This window comes from Chionomys nivalis, chromosome 14 (assembly GCF_950005125.1).
Source record: "Chionomys nivalis chromosome 14, mChiNiv1.1, whole genome shotgun sequence".
In the NCBI taxonomy this organism is placed as follows: Eukaryota; Metazoa; Chordata; class Mammalia; order Rodentia; family Cricetidae; genus Chionomys; species Chionomys nivalis.
The window spans coordinates 12,479,386-12,494,475 of record NC_080099.1 but is presented as its reverse complement, the minus strand read 5'-3'; the positions used below and the strand labels follow the sequence as shown (position 1 = coordinate 12,494,475).

General features: G+C 49.4%; 1 protein-coding gene across 2 annotated transcripts in view; it reads left to right on the top strand.

Moving 5' to 3' along the window:
• Myo5b (myosin VB) overlaps positions 1-15,090 on the top strand; it is a 274,034-nt gene that overhangs the window by 236,443 nt on the left and 22,501 nt on the right. Inside the window, exons 25-31 of one of the 2 annotated variants that reach the window (XM_057789326.1) lie at positions 680-799; positions 1,772-1,909; positions 3,476-3,541; positions 4,988-5,227; positions 6,169-6,269; positions 11,302-11,379; positions 14,130-14,328. In XM_057789326.1, the coding sequence (XP_057645309.1) occupies positions 680-799; positions 1,772-1,909; positions 3,476-3,541; positions 4,988-5,227; positions 6,169-6,269; positions 11,302-11,379; positions 14,130-14,328 (942 nt within the window). The remainder of the gene's footprint in view (positions 1-679; positions 800-1,771; positions 1,910-3,475; positions 3,542-4,987; positions 5,228-6,168; positions 6,270-11,301; positions 11,380-14,129; positions 14,329-15,090) is intronic. The other variant, XM_057789327.1, reaches the window with a different exon arrangement.

The following is a 15,090-nucleotide window of genomic DNA, read 5'->3' as shown; positions in this document are numbered from 1 at the left end:
CCTGACTGGGTCTCCTAATGTCTGAAAAAATACAAGACATTTTCGTGACACTTCAAGATGTGACATTCTTATTGACCCATACATATGAATGCTCCCTCCCAACATACATATTCAACATCAGTAACTTAGTTGCATGGAAACCAGGAAAGCAATCTGAAAAGGAACTGAAATAGAAATCTAAAAATTCCACCAAGCTCAGTTTTCACTCTTAAAGACAAACCGGCTGCCAGAAAATAAACTGAAAGTTCCTTTTCAGTGACTAGCACGGAAGGTGCGCCCTATTTCTAATCACTGCCATTTCCGTGAGCAGAACGGGGTGGACAGAGAGGCTGTTCGGGGTAGGGTTGTAGCATTCCTTTCAAGAGCTTGGAGAGGGGTACACCGTGTACATTCAGGGTGCACAGCTGCGAGTGAAGGGCTGCTCCCCCTCACTGTCTGGGTGTTGTGGGTTGTAAAGCATTCAGAGACAAGGGAAGAGCCGAGCATGTGGCTCTTTAGTAGAGTATTTGCCTAACATGTAAGGGAATAGCTATTAATCCAGTGTTCCAAGGAGCAGTGCTGCCCAAGCTTGGTGACAAGCAAGGCAACTGGCTGATGTCCAGGGCCTGCTGCTCCTTGAGAAGTTAGCTCTCATTAATATGAACTGGTTATGAATGGTCACTTTTTCCTCCTTGAGCAGCAAACTCCGGGCCACAGGAAGAACCCCTCAAATCAAAGTAGTTTAGAGTCTGACTCCAATTACCCATCCATTTCCACTTCTGAGATTGGAGACACCGAGGATGCCCTTCAGCAGGTGGAGGTAAGTCTGGGCGCTGTCTGCAGCTGTCCTGCCTGGGACATGTTAATTGCCTGAGTGGAACTCCCCACCAGAGATTCCTGCTCTGTGGGTGGTGGCCCAGAGGGTCCAGGGGATGGACACTGAGGACAGGGTCACTGGGTTGCAGTGGACTTACAGACTGTGCAAGCCACACGGTGAGATGTACAGCTGAGCATTTGTGTAAATGCTGCTTCCATGAGGATATGAGCACTGCCATCCCCGAGGCTGTGCTCTTTAAGGCAGATCCAGAGCTGGCCAAGCACAAAGAACTCATCACACGAGGTAGAACAAGATCATGCTGCCACACATGTACACAGCATAGTTAAAAACAGGCTACATATGTGCTCAGACACATTACCCACTCATAAGCAGATACATGTTTGTACCGATACATAACCCACATAGTAAAATCTGGACAGGAATCTGAAAGGATAGAAATACACTGGGGAATGGGTGCATTAAGATCACAGGCTTTATGACAAGGGGGGGGTGCTGGTTATTTCAAGTTGCAACCAGGTAGTTGTTGGTATCACATTTACAGTAACTGTGGCCACAGTGATCCCGCATCAGGAAGCACTGTGTCCTGAGATTTAGTTTCTCTCGTGTAATACCATTCTCCAGAAGCGAATTCCCTTTTAGCTTCCAAAGAAAATGCCCATGCCTGTGTCCGTTTGTTCTGAGGATGTGTGATTGGTCAGTTAAGTGACTCACACCGGAGGAATGTAAATGACCGAGACAGAGATCTAATCTAGACGAGAATAAGCCTGCAGCGCCAGCTTTCCTAGGAGAAATGCTAGTGGTTTGGCACAGGCTTCGTGTTGGAGGCGAGGACTGGTGTTGGGGAGGGACAAGGGGACAGATGGCTGCTACAGAGGTGGGCAGCGAGGCATTGTGTGTTCCCAGAAGCATTTGTGCTGTGGAAACCACCTTCTGTGCACTCCTCTCCCCTTGCAGGAGATTGGTGTAGAGAAGGCAGCGATGGACATGAGCGTCTTCCTGAAGCTGCAGAAGAGAGTGCGGGAACTGGAGCAGGAGAGGAAGAAGCTGCAGGTGCAGCTAGAAAAGGAGCAGCAGGACAGCAAGAAAGCACAGGTGCGTGGCAGCCTGGGAGCCCGTGGCAGCTCTGTGAGCCCGTGGCAGCCTGGGAGCCAGTGTCAGCCTGTGAGCCCATGGCAGCCTGTGAGCCCATGGCAGCCTGCGAGCCCGTAGCAGCCTGTGTATTTCTCGTGGGATTTAAGTCCAGCTCTGGGTCATGTCACCAGCAGATCTATTCTCAGGCCTCCCGCATCCTTGACCCCCGCCACCTGTATCTGAACTCTCCTTTCATAGCTCCTTTCTTCCCTTTCTAACCAGAAGCGGTGCAGACTCAGGTGTGTGTGGCTTACTGTCACATTCCTGGGGATATTTATATAATTTGGTTTCTTTGCTTTGTTTTGCCTTAATAAGCAGTAAGTGAGGAGGTAAAGCTTGATGGTGCATTTAAGTCTCTCGGGTCGATAGATTCGGAGTGGGGAGTGAAAGCGTTAGGTACACGGGTGACTCTTACGATGGCAAGGAAAAGCTGTCTGGAGACAAACACAACCCAAATACTAGAAAGATGCTCTTTAGGCAGTACCCCCCAAAACCCACTGTCCATTGAAGATGTGCAGAGTTAAAAGATCCTTTAGTCCCCTACCCTTCCGGACATGAACTCAGCACCAACACGGGTACTGGAGGTTCACCCTCGTGATCGGTGGGAATGAAGTGAGCTATCATTGCTCTGTGGCACCAGTGGATTCCCCACTTCAGAAATGGGCACCTGGCTTCAGAACTGACTTGTCTGGATACCAAGTGAAAAGGGGACTCTCAAAATATAATTGCCAAGCAAGGCCAGTGGACTATGTCCTGTGTCTTGTTGCCCGCAGTTGGTACGGCAGGAAATATTATGGACCCTCTATTATCCTCTGAGATTAAACTTCCAGAGATCAAGTTTCTGAGTCTTTGCTTGACTTCAGAAGGAACCCTAAGCCACCTAGAGAGTTATAATCCAGTTCCCCAGCCATAGAGGTCATGTACCCAATACAGCCTGACTGAGGTGTCTGTGTAGAGTGACTAAGCCCCCGTGAGAGGGGAGCCTCTGTGGCCAGAAGTCAGTAGTGAAGGCTCTGATGTGACAGTCCCCTGAAGGCAGTGGGGAGGACTTGACCTCACGCCTCTCTCTTGGTGTCTGATGCTCTTGCTTTGCAGCTGACTCCAGTCTCACCTCCATATTAGTACTGCTGTCTTGTCTGTGTGCTCCTCCCTCCTGGTGCATTAGAACTCACTGCATTCTATCTCCTAAGGCCCTGTCTCCAGATGAGGTCCATTCACAGGGAGAGGAACTTAGGACTTAAAAGTATTAGGGGTGCATAATTTAACCCATGACACAGTGTTACACATTTTCATCCCGTCAGCGCCCGTGGGGACATTGTAATACAGTGGAGGGGGAGTTGTTATGGGGGATTCACGGTAGCCCAAGTACTGGGCTACTTTTTGAAGGAGGTGGGGATACAGCTGTGGAGGGTGAGGTTGCCAGCTATTCAGGCAAAAGCAGAGGGAGAAAGTTCAGCTGCCGTCAGAAGTCTCTGCAGTGCATGGTACCCTGTGGTCTGTGCTTACCTCTCTGTCCTCCCTGTGCAGATGGAACAACAGAACAATGGCATAGATGTGGACCACGATGCGGATCTGGCTTACAACAGTCTGAAGGTAAGACTGGCTGTTCTCTGTCACAGTTGGGCTTCAGGACACAAGTGCCAGTCTGCTCACCAGGAGAGCAATAGGCAAGTGACTGCACTCCTCCACTTGCACACCCTCACCTTGGAAATGAAGGGGAGTGAAACACGTGCCTCCCCTACCTGAAACAACCCAGTTAAAATAAAATGGGGCCACAGGAATAAAATCACTTTGAAAAATATCCAGATGTAAGGCAGGGGGTGTTTCCTGTGTGGCAGATGCTGAGTTGGCAGAAGAGGGCAAAGTAGAACAGCGGAGGCTTCAGACCCAAGGAAGAAGGAAGGGACATTAGACCAGGCCCTTCCCTCCCAAAGACTTCCTAATGAGGCAGTTTCAACAGTTTGTTGGTCACTAATAGAGCAACAATTTGCTAATAGCCATTGCAAAAAAAAAAAAAAAAAAGGCTTGAACCATGAACCATTTCTGTGGCTTCCATTTCCCAACTATTTTTCACTGTGGTAAAATATATATATCATGAAATTTATTATATTAACAATTCTAAGTGTATATAAGGATCAGTAATAGAGGATTCACCCATAATGTACAAGCGGCTCACTGTTGTTCACCCTGTAATCTGCTTATCTCGCCAAACCTATCTCCACTGAAGAATTTCCGTTCTCCCTCCCCACAGCCCCAGTCAGACATCATTCTACTTCCTGCACTACTCTAGATGCCTCATATAGTGGGCTCGTGACATCTGTCTTCTTGCGGCAGCTTATTATTCAATGCCTTCAAGAGTCATTCATGTCACACACGTTGTCGTCCTGGTTGAAGCACTCAACTTGCTATGAGCCTGCATTCCCTGGACTCACTTGGCTTTGTCCTCTTACTCGGATAACGGAGGTTCTACCCAGTGGGATTTGGCTCGGTCATCTTGTGACTCAAACAAGCACATCACTTTTTAAAGTTTCTAGAAAGTCACAGAGCAAATGAACACACAAGGCTTTAGGAAGTCCTGTTAACAACATGTTGCTTAGAACTGTCAGTTTGGGGTGGGGGGCATAGCTTGGTGATAGAGAACTTGTTCTGGCTTTGATCCCCAGAACTACATATGTATAAACATGCATACGTACGTACATACATACATACATACATACATACATACACACACAGTCACAGCTATCAGTCTAGCATTACCACAAAGAAGAATTTCATAGCCAAATGTGCTTAAAACATATATTGCATCCCCAGGGAATACTATAGAATGTGTCAGATGCAGTTATCTGAGAACTTGGACTGATAGGTTTAATCCCTAAACTGACCACTGATGACATCAGAACTTGAGCCATGTATGTCTTCATTCAAAACAGTAAGTTGTTCTTCCGGTAGACAGGGAAAGTTAAGGCAAGAGAGGAGACGGGCTAGGAACATGCTGTGGGTCCAGGAAACAGCAAGCTGTGCCCCTTGGCTGTCTTGCAGAGACAAGAGCTTGAGTCAGAGAACAAGAAACTAAAGAACGACCTGAATGAGCTGAGGAAAGCTGTTGCTGACCAAGCCATGCAGGACAACTCCACCCATAGCTCCCCAGACAGCTACAGCCTCCTGTTGAACCAGCTCAAGCTGGCCAATGAGGAGCTGGAGGTCCGCAAAGAGGAGGTGCTGATCCTCAGGACCCAGATCATGAACGCTGACCAGCGCCGATTGGCTGGCAAGAACATGGTGAGGAGGTGGCGATAGCAGCCATGGGTGGGCTTCTTGGGGCAACACTGAGCCAGTCGGCTTGTGGGTGTATGTATCTTTACTCTTGGGGCTCTTAAATCTGAAGAGCAAGATGTCTGTCTTGGGGTCTCTGAAAGCAGCTCAGAGGTCTGGTGCCATTTCTTCATGACCTTTATGCTCAAGAGATGGGACTACAAGTGTCTAGAATTTACTGAACTTAAGAAAGTGATCAAGGAGGCTGGAGAGATGGTTTTGCAGTTAAGAGTGCTTCAGTGGTCTTGCAAAGGACCAGAGTTCAGTTCCTGGCACCCACATCAGACAACTCACAACTGTCTATAAATCCAGCCCCATGGGTATCTGCGGCCCTCTTCTGGCCTCCACAGGCACTGCACTCATATGGCCAGACGTGTGAATTTTTTTTTTTTTTTGATTAAGAAAATGTTCAATATACACAGATAACCTTAGTGGCTGTTTTTCATGTTTTTCATGACCCTTGTTGTTCATTTTGTCTCTGGGGGGATTTTTCTATCAACCCCTCCAGAGTTGTGGGCCCCCTTCATGTGTGTTTCTGATATTCTCACCTTCAAGGGCAGATTGTGGAGTGGGAGGAAGGGACCAGAGGTGAATAGCCTGGACCACTCTAGACATGGGCCCTAGTAACAACACTTGAATCATGTCCTTTGATGTAACCGCTTTCTCCTCACAGGATCCTGGTCAGCTGCCCCACTATTTGCTCTCAGTGCCTCACAGCCAGGCCCTGCTAAAGCTGTGTCTTTCCACCCTCTTGAAATCCTGCCCCTGCCTGCGTTGAACAGCAGCAGGCTATTTCTCCAGGCCTCCCTCTCTTCCCAAAAGCACGTTTATACACCTCTGTAGTAGAAACCCATTGCCTAGACGTCATTAGTACAACCAGAGTTAGTTTCCATTTGTGTGTTTTCTAGGAGCCGAACATCAATGCCAGAACAAGCTGGCCCAACAGTGAAAGACATGTGGACCAGGAAGATGCCATCGAGGCCTATCATGGGGTCTGCCAGACAAACAGGTAGGACCCACCTCTGAGAGCAGGACCTGGAGAAAGTGAGAAGCAGGGGTGACAGGAGGGGCCGTTGTCTAGCCTAGCGTGTTACAACATGTCCCTTAGGTACTGGCCATCTGCCCAACGTCAGGGAATTATCTCTTGGAAAGAGAAGGCCCTTTGGGAACCTACCAATAGAAAACATTTGTTTAAAATTGCTAGAAGCAGTGAACCCTCCAGAAAGAACAGTGGACCCTCCCAAAAGTGCAGTGAACCCTCCAGAAAGAGCAGTGAACCCTCCAGAAAGAGCAGTGAACCCTCCTGAAAGCACCAGAGGGCCATGCTATAAACACAGCCTGAGTTTACTTCCTCTGAAGACTGAAATGCTTAGGATTTCCAGATCTCCTGCTGCCATCCCTCTTCTGCAGATGAGGAAACTGGGGCCCAGAAGGATTGAGCAGTTTTAGGCATGCAGCTGGCCAGAGCAAAATCCAGGAGACCTGGCTTCCAGGCTGTGTTGCCCCACCTCCCCCTGGCGTGGGAAACCAGAAGCAGAGATGTAGCCAGCCCCCAATTCTCCCTAAAGAAGAAAGTGAAGGATTGAAGGTGATTCTCTGCGCTAAAGCCTGAGTCAAGATGCAGTCAACTTGAATTCTCTTGGGTGTAAGATAAGGAGTGAGATGAATGAGAAAAAGAACAGGGGTAGTATTAAATTAGAAAGCAAGCCGGCAGCCATGCCGGGCTTATCACTCTGATCTTCAGAACCAAAATTGCTCCCAGCCCTCCTTCTTTTCTTTCCTGCAGCTGTCAGGGGTCTAGTCCTCCATCTAGGTCTTTCCAGGGGCTGTTTAATGCCCCAGATTTTGTCTTCTTACCTCAATAACAATGGAGGTGATGATAAAAAAAAGTCTTTACTATATCTTGCAATCATCCTGTGCCCAAAAAGCTCAGCAAGCCCAGCAAGCAATAGTGAACTAATAGCTGAGAACCTGAGTTAAGAAAAGAGTAGCTGCCTAGAGGAGAAGTCAGGGGACCTAGGTCCCCAGTAACTGCTCCGTTAGGCACCATAGAAGTTTGTCTTTCAGTTTTGTCCCAGCCTCCGCTTTGAGACAGTTTTAGGATTACTGCAAATCCGAGCATTACAGGGGAAAGCAGCTAATCTTACTGGCAAGGAAGGGGAGTTAGGCTGTGATTCTGGGGATCCCGGATAGGTACCCCCTTATGACAAGGGTGTTATGAAAGTAGACATTTGCTGTACTTTTCCTGTGGTTGACCTGTAAGGGAGAGGTGTACATACATACATATTGTGTCTTAAATGTGTGGTCGAGTGGAGTCCCTTTAGAATCTGATAAAATGTGTACCTAGCCTGTGTTCAGGCTAGAGTTCTGGGACGATTCCAGATATACTTCGGTCCCATGTGCAGTCTCTCAGATTCAGCACGCTTCCCACTTGCTGAGTTTTCATGGCCTGTCGAGATCTGCAGAGAGGGTCTGCCTGTTCTGTCTCCTGCACTGTGAGCCTGTGGGCAAGCATCTCCCCTGCACTGTGAGCCTGCGGGCAAGGGTCTCCCCTGCACTGTGAGCCTGCGGGCAAGGGTCTCCCCTGCACTGTGAGCCGCAGGCAAGGATCTCCCCTGCACTGTGAGCCTGCGGGCAAGGGTCTCCCCTGCACTGTGAGCCGCAGGCAAGGGTCTCCCCTACACTGTGAGCCTGTGGGCAAGGGTCTCCCCTGCACTGTGAGCCTGTGGGCAAGGGTCTCCCCTATGCTGTGAACCTGCAGGTAAGCAGTGCTGAGACCTGCTCTGGCCAGAACTCCCAAAGCGTGAAACACTCCTTCTGCTTCTGCAAGCTCATGCTGCCATCTTGGGAGCTTGGAGCGGCCAGCGTTGTTCTGACTGCTTTATTTACAGAAAAGCTAAGGGAAAGAAACAGCCGCAGAAGCCAAGCTTAGAGATGGAAGTCTTTCATCCTCTCCCAGCTGGCTCTGGGAGAGTGATGGAGCTGTGGACTGTGAGAGAAGCTGCTGCCACCCCCAGGCCAGCCTCCCAAGGCAGGCCATCCAGGTCACAGAGCTGGCTTAGAACTTGGGCACAGAGTGTGGCTGGACTCAGCTTAGGCCCGGCTTCAAGAACAGTACTTCTCTCTCCTGTACACTCCACCAAAGTCCTGCCAAGGCTGTAGTTGTTGTTCAGGTCCAGTGGAGGGGCCAGTTCTTAGACAAGTACACCTAGACAGAACCTAGTTCTAAAGGCAGCTGCTTCTCCCTCTGTGCCTGTGCTCCTGGTCTGCTTCTCAGAGGCCCCAGCAAAAATCCTGGGCTGCTGGGAGAAAATTCAGAGAGCACGTAGGGATCTTCCTGCACACAAGTGGCCGACCAGCCTCAACATACCTACATATATGACAGAATATGATTGCTTGGTCTGTTCTCCAAGGTCTGCAGGGGGAAGTGCATCCCCTCTGAAGCCATTTCTGTGGCATGACCTCTACAGCGAGCAGAAAATACTTCCGAGGTCATCCAGCTTACTGTGTTAGCCTAACACATGGATGATCAGGCCAGAGAATGCAGAAAAGTGTCCCTGGTAGGGCTCCTGGCTCCACACTGAACCTCAGACCTTGCTGCTTATTCCTTTGAAGCTAGCCACTTCAGGAGCAGCTCCTGGTAGGGGGGCCTATGCACAGGTGCTCCCTAAATATTTGTTGATTTCCTGAAGCTGAGCTGTTTGGATTTTCCTCTTCACACCAGCAGATGTCATTCCCTCCCCAGCCACACTCCCAAGCACAGACAGGAAGGAGTCTGATACTCTGGTACTTTGGGTCTCTTTAACCTAGGAGCAAAAGTCTACTGAGTCCTGAGCCGGTTCACCAGTTTTTAATTTACGCATGTGGCTGTTTTCTTGTCGCAAAGCCAAGTATTTGGGTGATCCATCATTGCCTTTTACCCTTCTCCGTGATGACAGGCATGTGACAGAAGCCAGCACCCTTTCCCTGTGAAGTTAGGAACAGGGGGATGGATGCTAACTTCCTGGAAGTATGTCTGGGCCTCCGTCTCACATGCGCCACTCTGGAAAGTAGGAGAACTCCAGAAGGGAGGCAGAGTTCTCAGAGACCAGCAGTCCCTCTCAGGCTCTAAAGCAAGGCTGGGGAAGCTTTTAAAGAAGACTGGGAAACCCCCAGAGGTCCAGCCAGGTGCCGACACTTCTCTACTTGCAGCGGAGGAGATGGCCAGAGAACAGCATGCTGGCCTCCATCCCTCCTCAGCCCTCATGTACACTGGGCATTTCCAAGAACTCCCGCAGCCCCAGGGCCTCCTTTGGAGTAAAGCATTGCTACAAAGGACCCTAGGTAGATGCAAGCCTTACCATCTGAGAACAATAGGTGCAGATATCAGCCCCTGCTCAGCACAGCCTTAGGTCCTCAGGGATTTTCTGGGACGTGTGGATTGCCCAGGACACCTAACTGCTGGGCACAGAAAGAGAAAGCAGTATCTGGCTGTCTTAGTTACTTTTCCATTGCTGTGATTAGGCACCATGACCAAGACTATTAAGAGAAAAAGTAATTTAGGTCTTAGAGTTTCAGAGAGTTGGGATTCATGACCATCATGGCGAGGAACATGGCAGCATGGTGCTGGAGCAGTAGCTTAGGGCCTGTGCCTTGATCTAGCAGCACAAGGCCGAGAGAGAAAAATGCTAAGAATGGCAAAGCCCTCTGAAACCTCAAAGCCCACCCTCGCTAACACACCTCCTCCAATCAAGTCCTCCCCCCTAATCCTTCCCACCAACTGGGGACCGAGTGCTCAAACATATAAGCCACTGGGGGCCATTCTCATCCAAACCGCCACATTGGTGAGGTTCCAGGCATTTACAAGACAGAAGGCTTAGGTAAGGGTGTTCCTCAAAATAAACTTATTGGCATTAATCCTCCTGACTGCCCTGCCACAAAGATGGGAGCTTCTAACACTAAGGGGTTGGACTTAGACTAGGAATAAACGCCATGGAAAGGCCCCAGATGTGGACTTTCAGAGGGGGATTGGTACAGATGTGGGCACCCCAGCCCAAGAGGCAGACTGTGTAAGTACTACAGGTCTGGGTTCCTCCTGCTAGCAGCTAGCTCTGGAAGGATCTGGAATGGATACTTTCAGCCCTTAGACATTACTCAAAACTTGACAAAGTAAGACAGTAGTTGACTTGACCTGGGCTGTTTGGTTTGTCATCTGGGTTCTAGGATGGGCTGAATAGTTTCTCTGTTAGGCTGTATGGACTAACTCCTCCCCCATGATTCACACCCTCTACCAGCTAGCCCACTGACCTTTAAAGACACACTTTGCCAAGGAATTTGTGGGGTGAGATAAGAAGAGAACTTGGCACAATGACCTCCAAGAAGCACCTTGGCCGATATTAGGCAGATGATATGACCCAAAGAAGATGCACACACCACACACACAGACACACTTCTCTATAAGAATAGCTGGAGTTGAGTTTAGTTATCAACTACTTGCTCTTAGAGAATGGCAGAAAGCTGTGCATTGAAAGCAAAATGTGCAATTTCCTTCCTTACCCTGGTGGAGGCCAGCATCCCCCAGGTGCCTCACTGTGGTACAGCATTCTCCATACCATGAGGACCTACTCAGCCCCTGTGCCTTCTCCAGACCCTGTTTAGACTTGTCTCCTTGTTCTTTCAACTCCTTCAAATGGAAGGAAGCATGATGGGTGTGAGACGTGGAAGTGCCATGGTCCAGCCTAGGCTACTGTGTGGCTGCTGTTTGTAGAGTCACTGCAATCGCTCCTTGCTGTCTTTGGCAACGTGTACCTGACCTGCAGCTGTTGGTGGATCTCTTCAAGACTGCATGAACCTCTTCCCCAGACAGTACCTGAAACCTGGGAAGCTTGAGGAGGATGCTATCTGCAAGCACCTAGAGCTTGGGAGCCAGAGAGAAGTGCGGGAAAGAGCCCGCAGTCTGTACCCTTTTCTTGACTCCAAGCCTTGCCTGTCAACTTTCCAGTCTATCTCAATGTCTCTCTCTTCTCCACTGGATACCCTTTCTTTCTGTACTTTATTTCTAGCCAGACTGAGGATTGGGGATATTTGAATGAAGATGGAGAACTCGGCTTGGCTTACCAAGGCCTAAAACAAGTTGCCAGGTCAAACATGTTCCCGTCTTGTATGTGCTTCATCTATGTGCCTGCTCTTGTCTATGTTCCTTGTTTTGGCTTGAGCAACTGTGAGAGTATGGGGCACAGTTCACTTGGCTTCCAACCAGCAGACCTTGGGGCATCCATTCATCATTTTGTGTCTAGGCAGTGTTGATGACATCAGCAGAAGCTGTTTGCCTGGGCCAAGATGATGGCACTAGGTGGCCCAGTTGAACCTTAGGAACCACGTGGCCCAACTCTTCATTCTATAGGTGGAGAGAAGGGGGGGGGGTCTGTAGCAGAAATCACACAGCTGTTGAGGAAAATCTACAAAGAAAACTTAGCTGTGGGACTCCAGGGCCCACGCTACTGACATGATACATGTCAACCTTCTTAACCCTTCAGGGTGAGCCAAAGCCCTAGATTGCATGCTGGCTGTGCTGCAAGTACAAGGCTCCTTAGCACATGCTATGAGCATGTTGCTGGTCCCAGTCCTAAAAGCTGGTGCTGTGGGTATGTTCTGCTGTCTGACCCTCACCGCATCCTTGCAAGCGCAGTTTAGCAAGCTTAGCTGGTTAAATTCTGGTTAAGTAGGCAATCCAACATTTGATACCATCAGCAAAACTGACCTCAACCCCCTTCAGCAGTGGGTGAACAGTTTAGCCAGGGACATGCGCAGAGTGAGGTCAGCACTTAGACCTGTCATATTTGCCGTGACGTTTAGAGAGCAGAAGCATAACCTTGTTCATTTGTTTCCAACAAGAAATTAGGTGGTGGTCATCAGGGAGTGTTTCTTAAAGAGGTAGATGTGTGCTAGGCCTGGCTCCCTCTGTGACTGGGTGCTGCCCACACCTCAGTCTAACCTGCCATGTGGCCTCTCCATGCTACTGCTACTGCTGCTGCTGGTAAGATAATGGGGATTCCTAACGACAGTGAGGGGAGCAGCAAATCTAGTGCTACAGCCTTTGCTGGACCCCATAACCTGAGTGGGTGATGTGATCAGGCTCCTTATTGTCAGCTAGTGGATCAGAGCCTGCCCTGCCACACAGGGCCACTGCACATCAGGGCCATCACCCCAGGTAAAGCTTTACACATCCAGAAAGTCCAGAAGCATTAGCTGCCGCCCGGTTCTACTGTGTTTCTACTGTGGCTGGTATTCGACAAGGTCAGGGTCCTACCAGTCAGAGTTTGCCTTGTTTGAGTGGGAATGGATGTGTGCCTTCCTAGGCCCCTCCTCATGTCTATCACAAGATTGGATGTGGTACAAAGAAAAATCAAGTGAATGTGTTAGAAATTATCACACAGGTCCATGCTTCGGGAGACCTTTTGGATGCTGGGATAGGAATCTTACTCCTGGCGTAGAGTCCTAACCTGAATCCACTTGAGATAAGGCAAATGCAAGCAGGGGACCACATCAGGTCAGAAAGGGGTCCTGGGACAGCTCCCTAGAACCAAAAGATCCACGTCCTCTTTCCTGTTAACTTTATATCTTACGCTGATGAAGTTTGAGTACGTTGTAGCCAGTGCTCAATGTTGTCTGAATACTGTGTGCTATCTAATGCTGGCTTCATTACCAGAGTTATCTCCTCCCCCTCTCCTGTTACTGTTGTTTCCCATTCGTAATAGACCCGTGGTGGTAGGCAAATCCCTTCATCATTTTCTTTCGTTTGCATCACTTTGCTGAGGAGCCCTTGTACGTGCCAGGCTGTAGAGCTAACTTGGCTGCCTAGAATGTGGAAGCCAACAAAGCCGACTTCCGCTTCCTCTCTGGCTCCTCCTTCTCTATGGTAGTTATCTCCCAAACCAGCAGAGCAGCAAATGCATGGCAGCTGCCTATTCCTTGCCATCTGGATATCAGGAGACGTCCCCAGACACCACCCTGAGCAGAATCTCTACTACATCCCAGGAAAAGACTGGTGTGACTGGGTCCTTCAGAACCCCACCAACCGTGTCCCTTTTGCTGAAGATGGCTAACTAGATTAGAAAGCTAGAGCAAGTAACTGAAGTCTCAGGAGACACCCCTGTTGCATTTGGCCATGTCAGGGTCAGATCCAAGCTGAGGCTGCTGCTGAACCACAGACTCCTCCCCTGCTAACACAGGCAGGTGCTCTCCTTGGGTGCCTGGTGCCGTAGCCATGAGCCCCTTAGAAATCTCCAAGTCTCCTCTCCAGCCTTTCCAGGCTTCCTTTGGATCTTTGTCTCTTATGACACATTCCCCCCAAATAGTCTTAACTGTTTAGAGCAGAGGAAAAATTGTAAAAGATTACCTATAAGATAAAGTTGGGAAATAAATGTGGAAATGAAAGAGAAAACATTAGCTCTTCTCCTTCTAAAAAATTAGCTCTGTTTATCAGTATTTTGTCTTTACAAGGAATTTCTTACAAACTTTGGAGCAGACGACGACACTGCTATTTAAAGGACACTATGAGACATTTATCTGTGTTAACGTCATATTGTCGTGGAGACAATCTCTCAATCCTAAATCAGTAGTCTGTGTCCATAAGAAAAATAAATGAGGGTGGCAAAAGAAGTCTAAACCCACAGGTGCCTTTGGCCTTGGTTTCTGGTCATCTGAGAGGATGGCAAGTCGATGTGCTTGCCTGGTGATACCTACCTCCCCGCTGTGCTCATCCCTGTTGGGACCACATGATTGCTCCCGCTATGTGCTTGGCTGCTCCCCTGTTGTGTTTGTCTGTGGCCCCTCACTAAGGGTGCCCACCCCAGCCACACAGTGACCTGGCCTGCTCTCCTGGGTGCAGGTTGCTGGAGGCACAGCTGCAGGCCCAGAGCCTGGAGCACGAGGAGGAAGTGGAACGTCTCAAGACCCAGGTGGAGACCCTGAAGGAGGAGATGGACAAGCAGCAGCAGACCTTCTGCCAGACCCTGCTGCTCTCCCCAGAGGCCCAGGTGGAATTCGGCGTCCAGCAGGAGATATCTCGGCTGACCAATGAGAACTTGGTAAGTGGCCGTGTCTCGTGGATTGTAGCTCTTGGGATCATTTCTCTCTAATTAGACTTATCTGCTAAGCCCACAGCACTGGTATTAATCTTGTAACAGACTCTCTTCTGCAGGTCTACCTTAAAGCCTTCTCCATCCTCTGGCATCCTCTGGTGCCACTATTCACTTAGGCACACACACACAAACATGCACGCACACACACACACACACACACACAAATAAATCCTAAAATATAAAATACTGTCCAAGCCTTGGACTCCAAGACAAAGGTTCTCTCTCAGTGGTGGAGCACTTTTCTAGCTCACACTTCCCTAGCCCTGGGTTCTATACCCTGTAACACACAGGGGTGGAGTGTGAGAATACACACCAAAGATGTTCCAGAGGTCCCAGGATGAACTGCTAGCTTTTCCCTTTCCATCGCTCTGGTTACCTAGACTTGGCTCTAATGGTCAAAGCAGGGCTCCTTTCCTCTTTCCCTTCCCTCCCTTAAAGAGCCACCGCCCAGCTGGATGGGGATAATAATGATTGCAAAGTCCTTCCCTGGGCAGCTTACTGTTCTAGGTCCCAATGGACTGACTTGCTTCCAGTGGCAACAGTTGCTAGGGACTGGGGCCACAGCCCTGTCCTGTTTGGCGTCTGATCCCAGAAGCCTGTTTGACCCTGACCCTTCCAGCTATATGCCTGCATTACTACACCTCTACGCAAGTGCTGCCCGCCACTCCCCTGGACACCTAGGCGGCGTGTCCTCCAAGGACGCTTGAC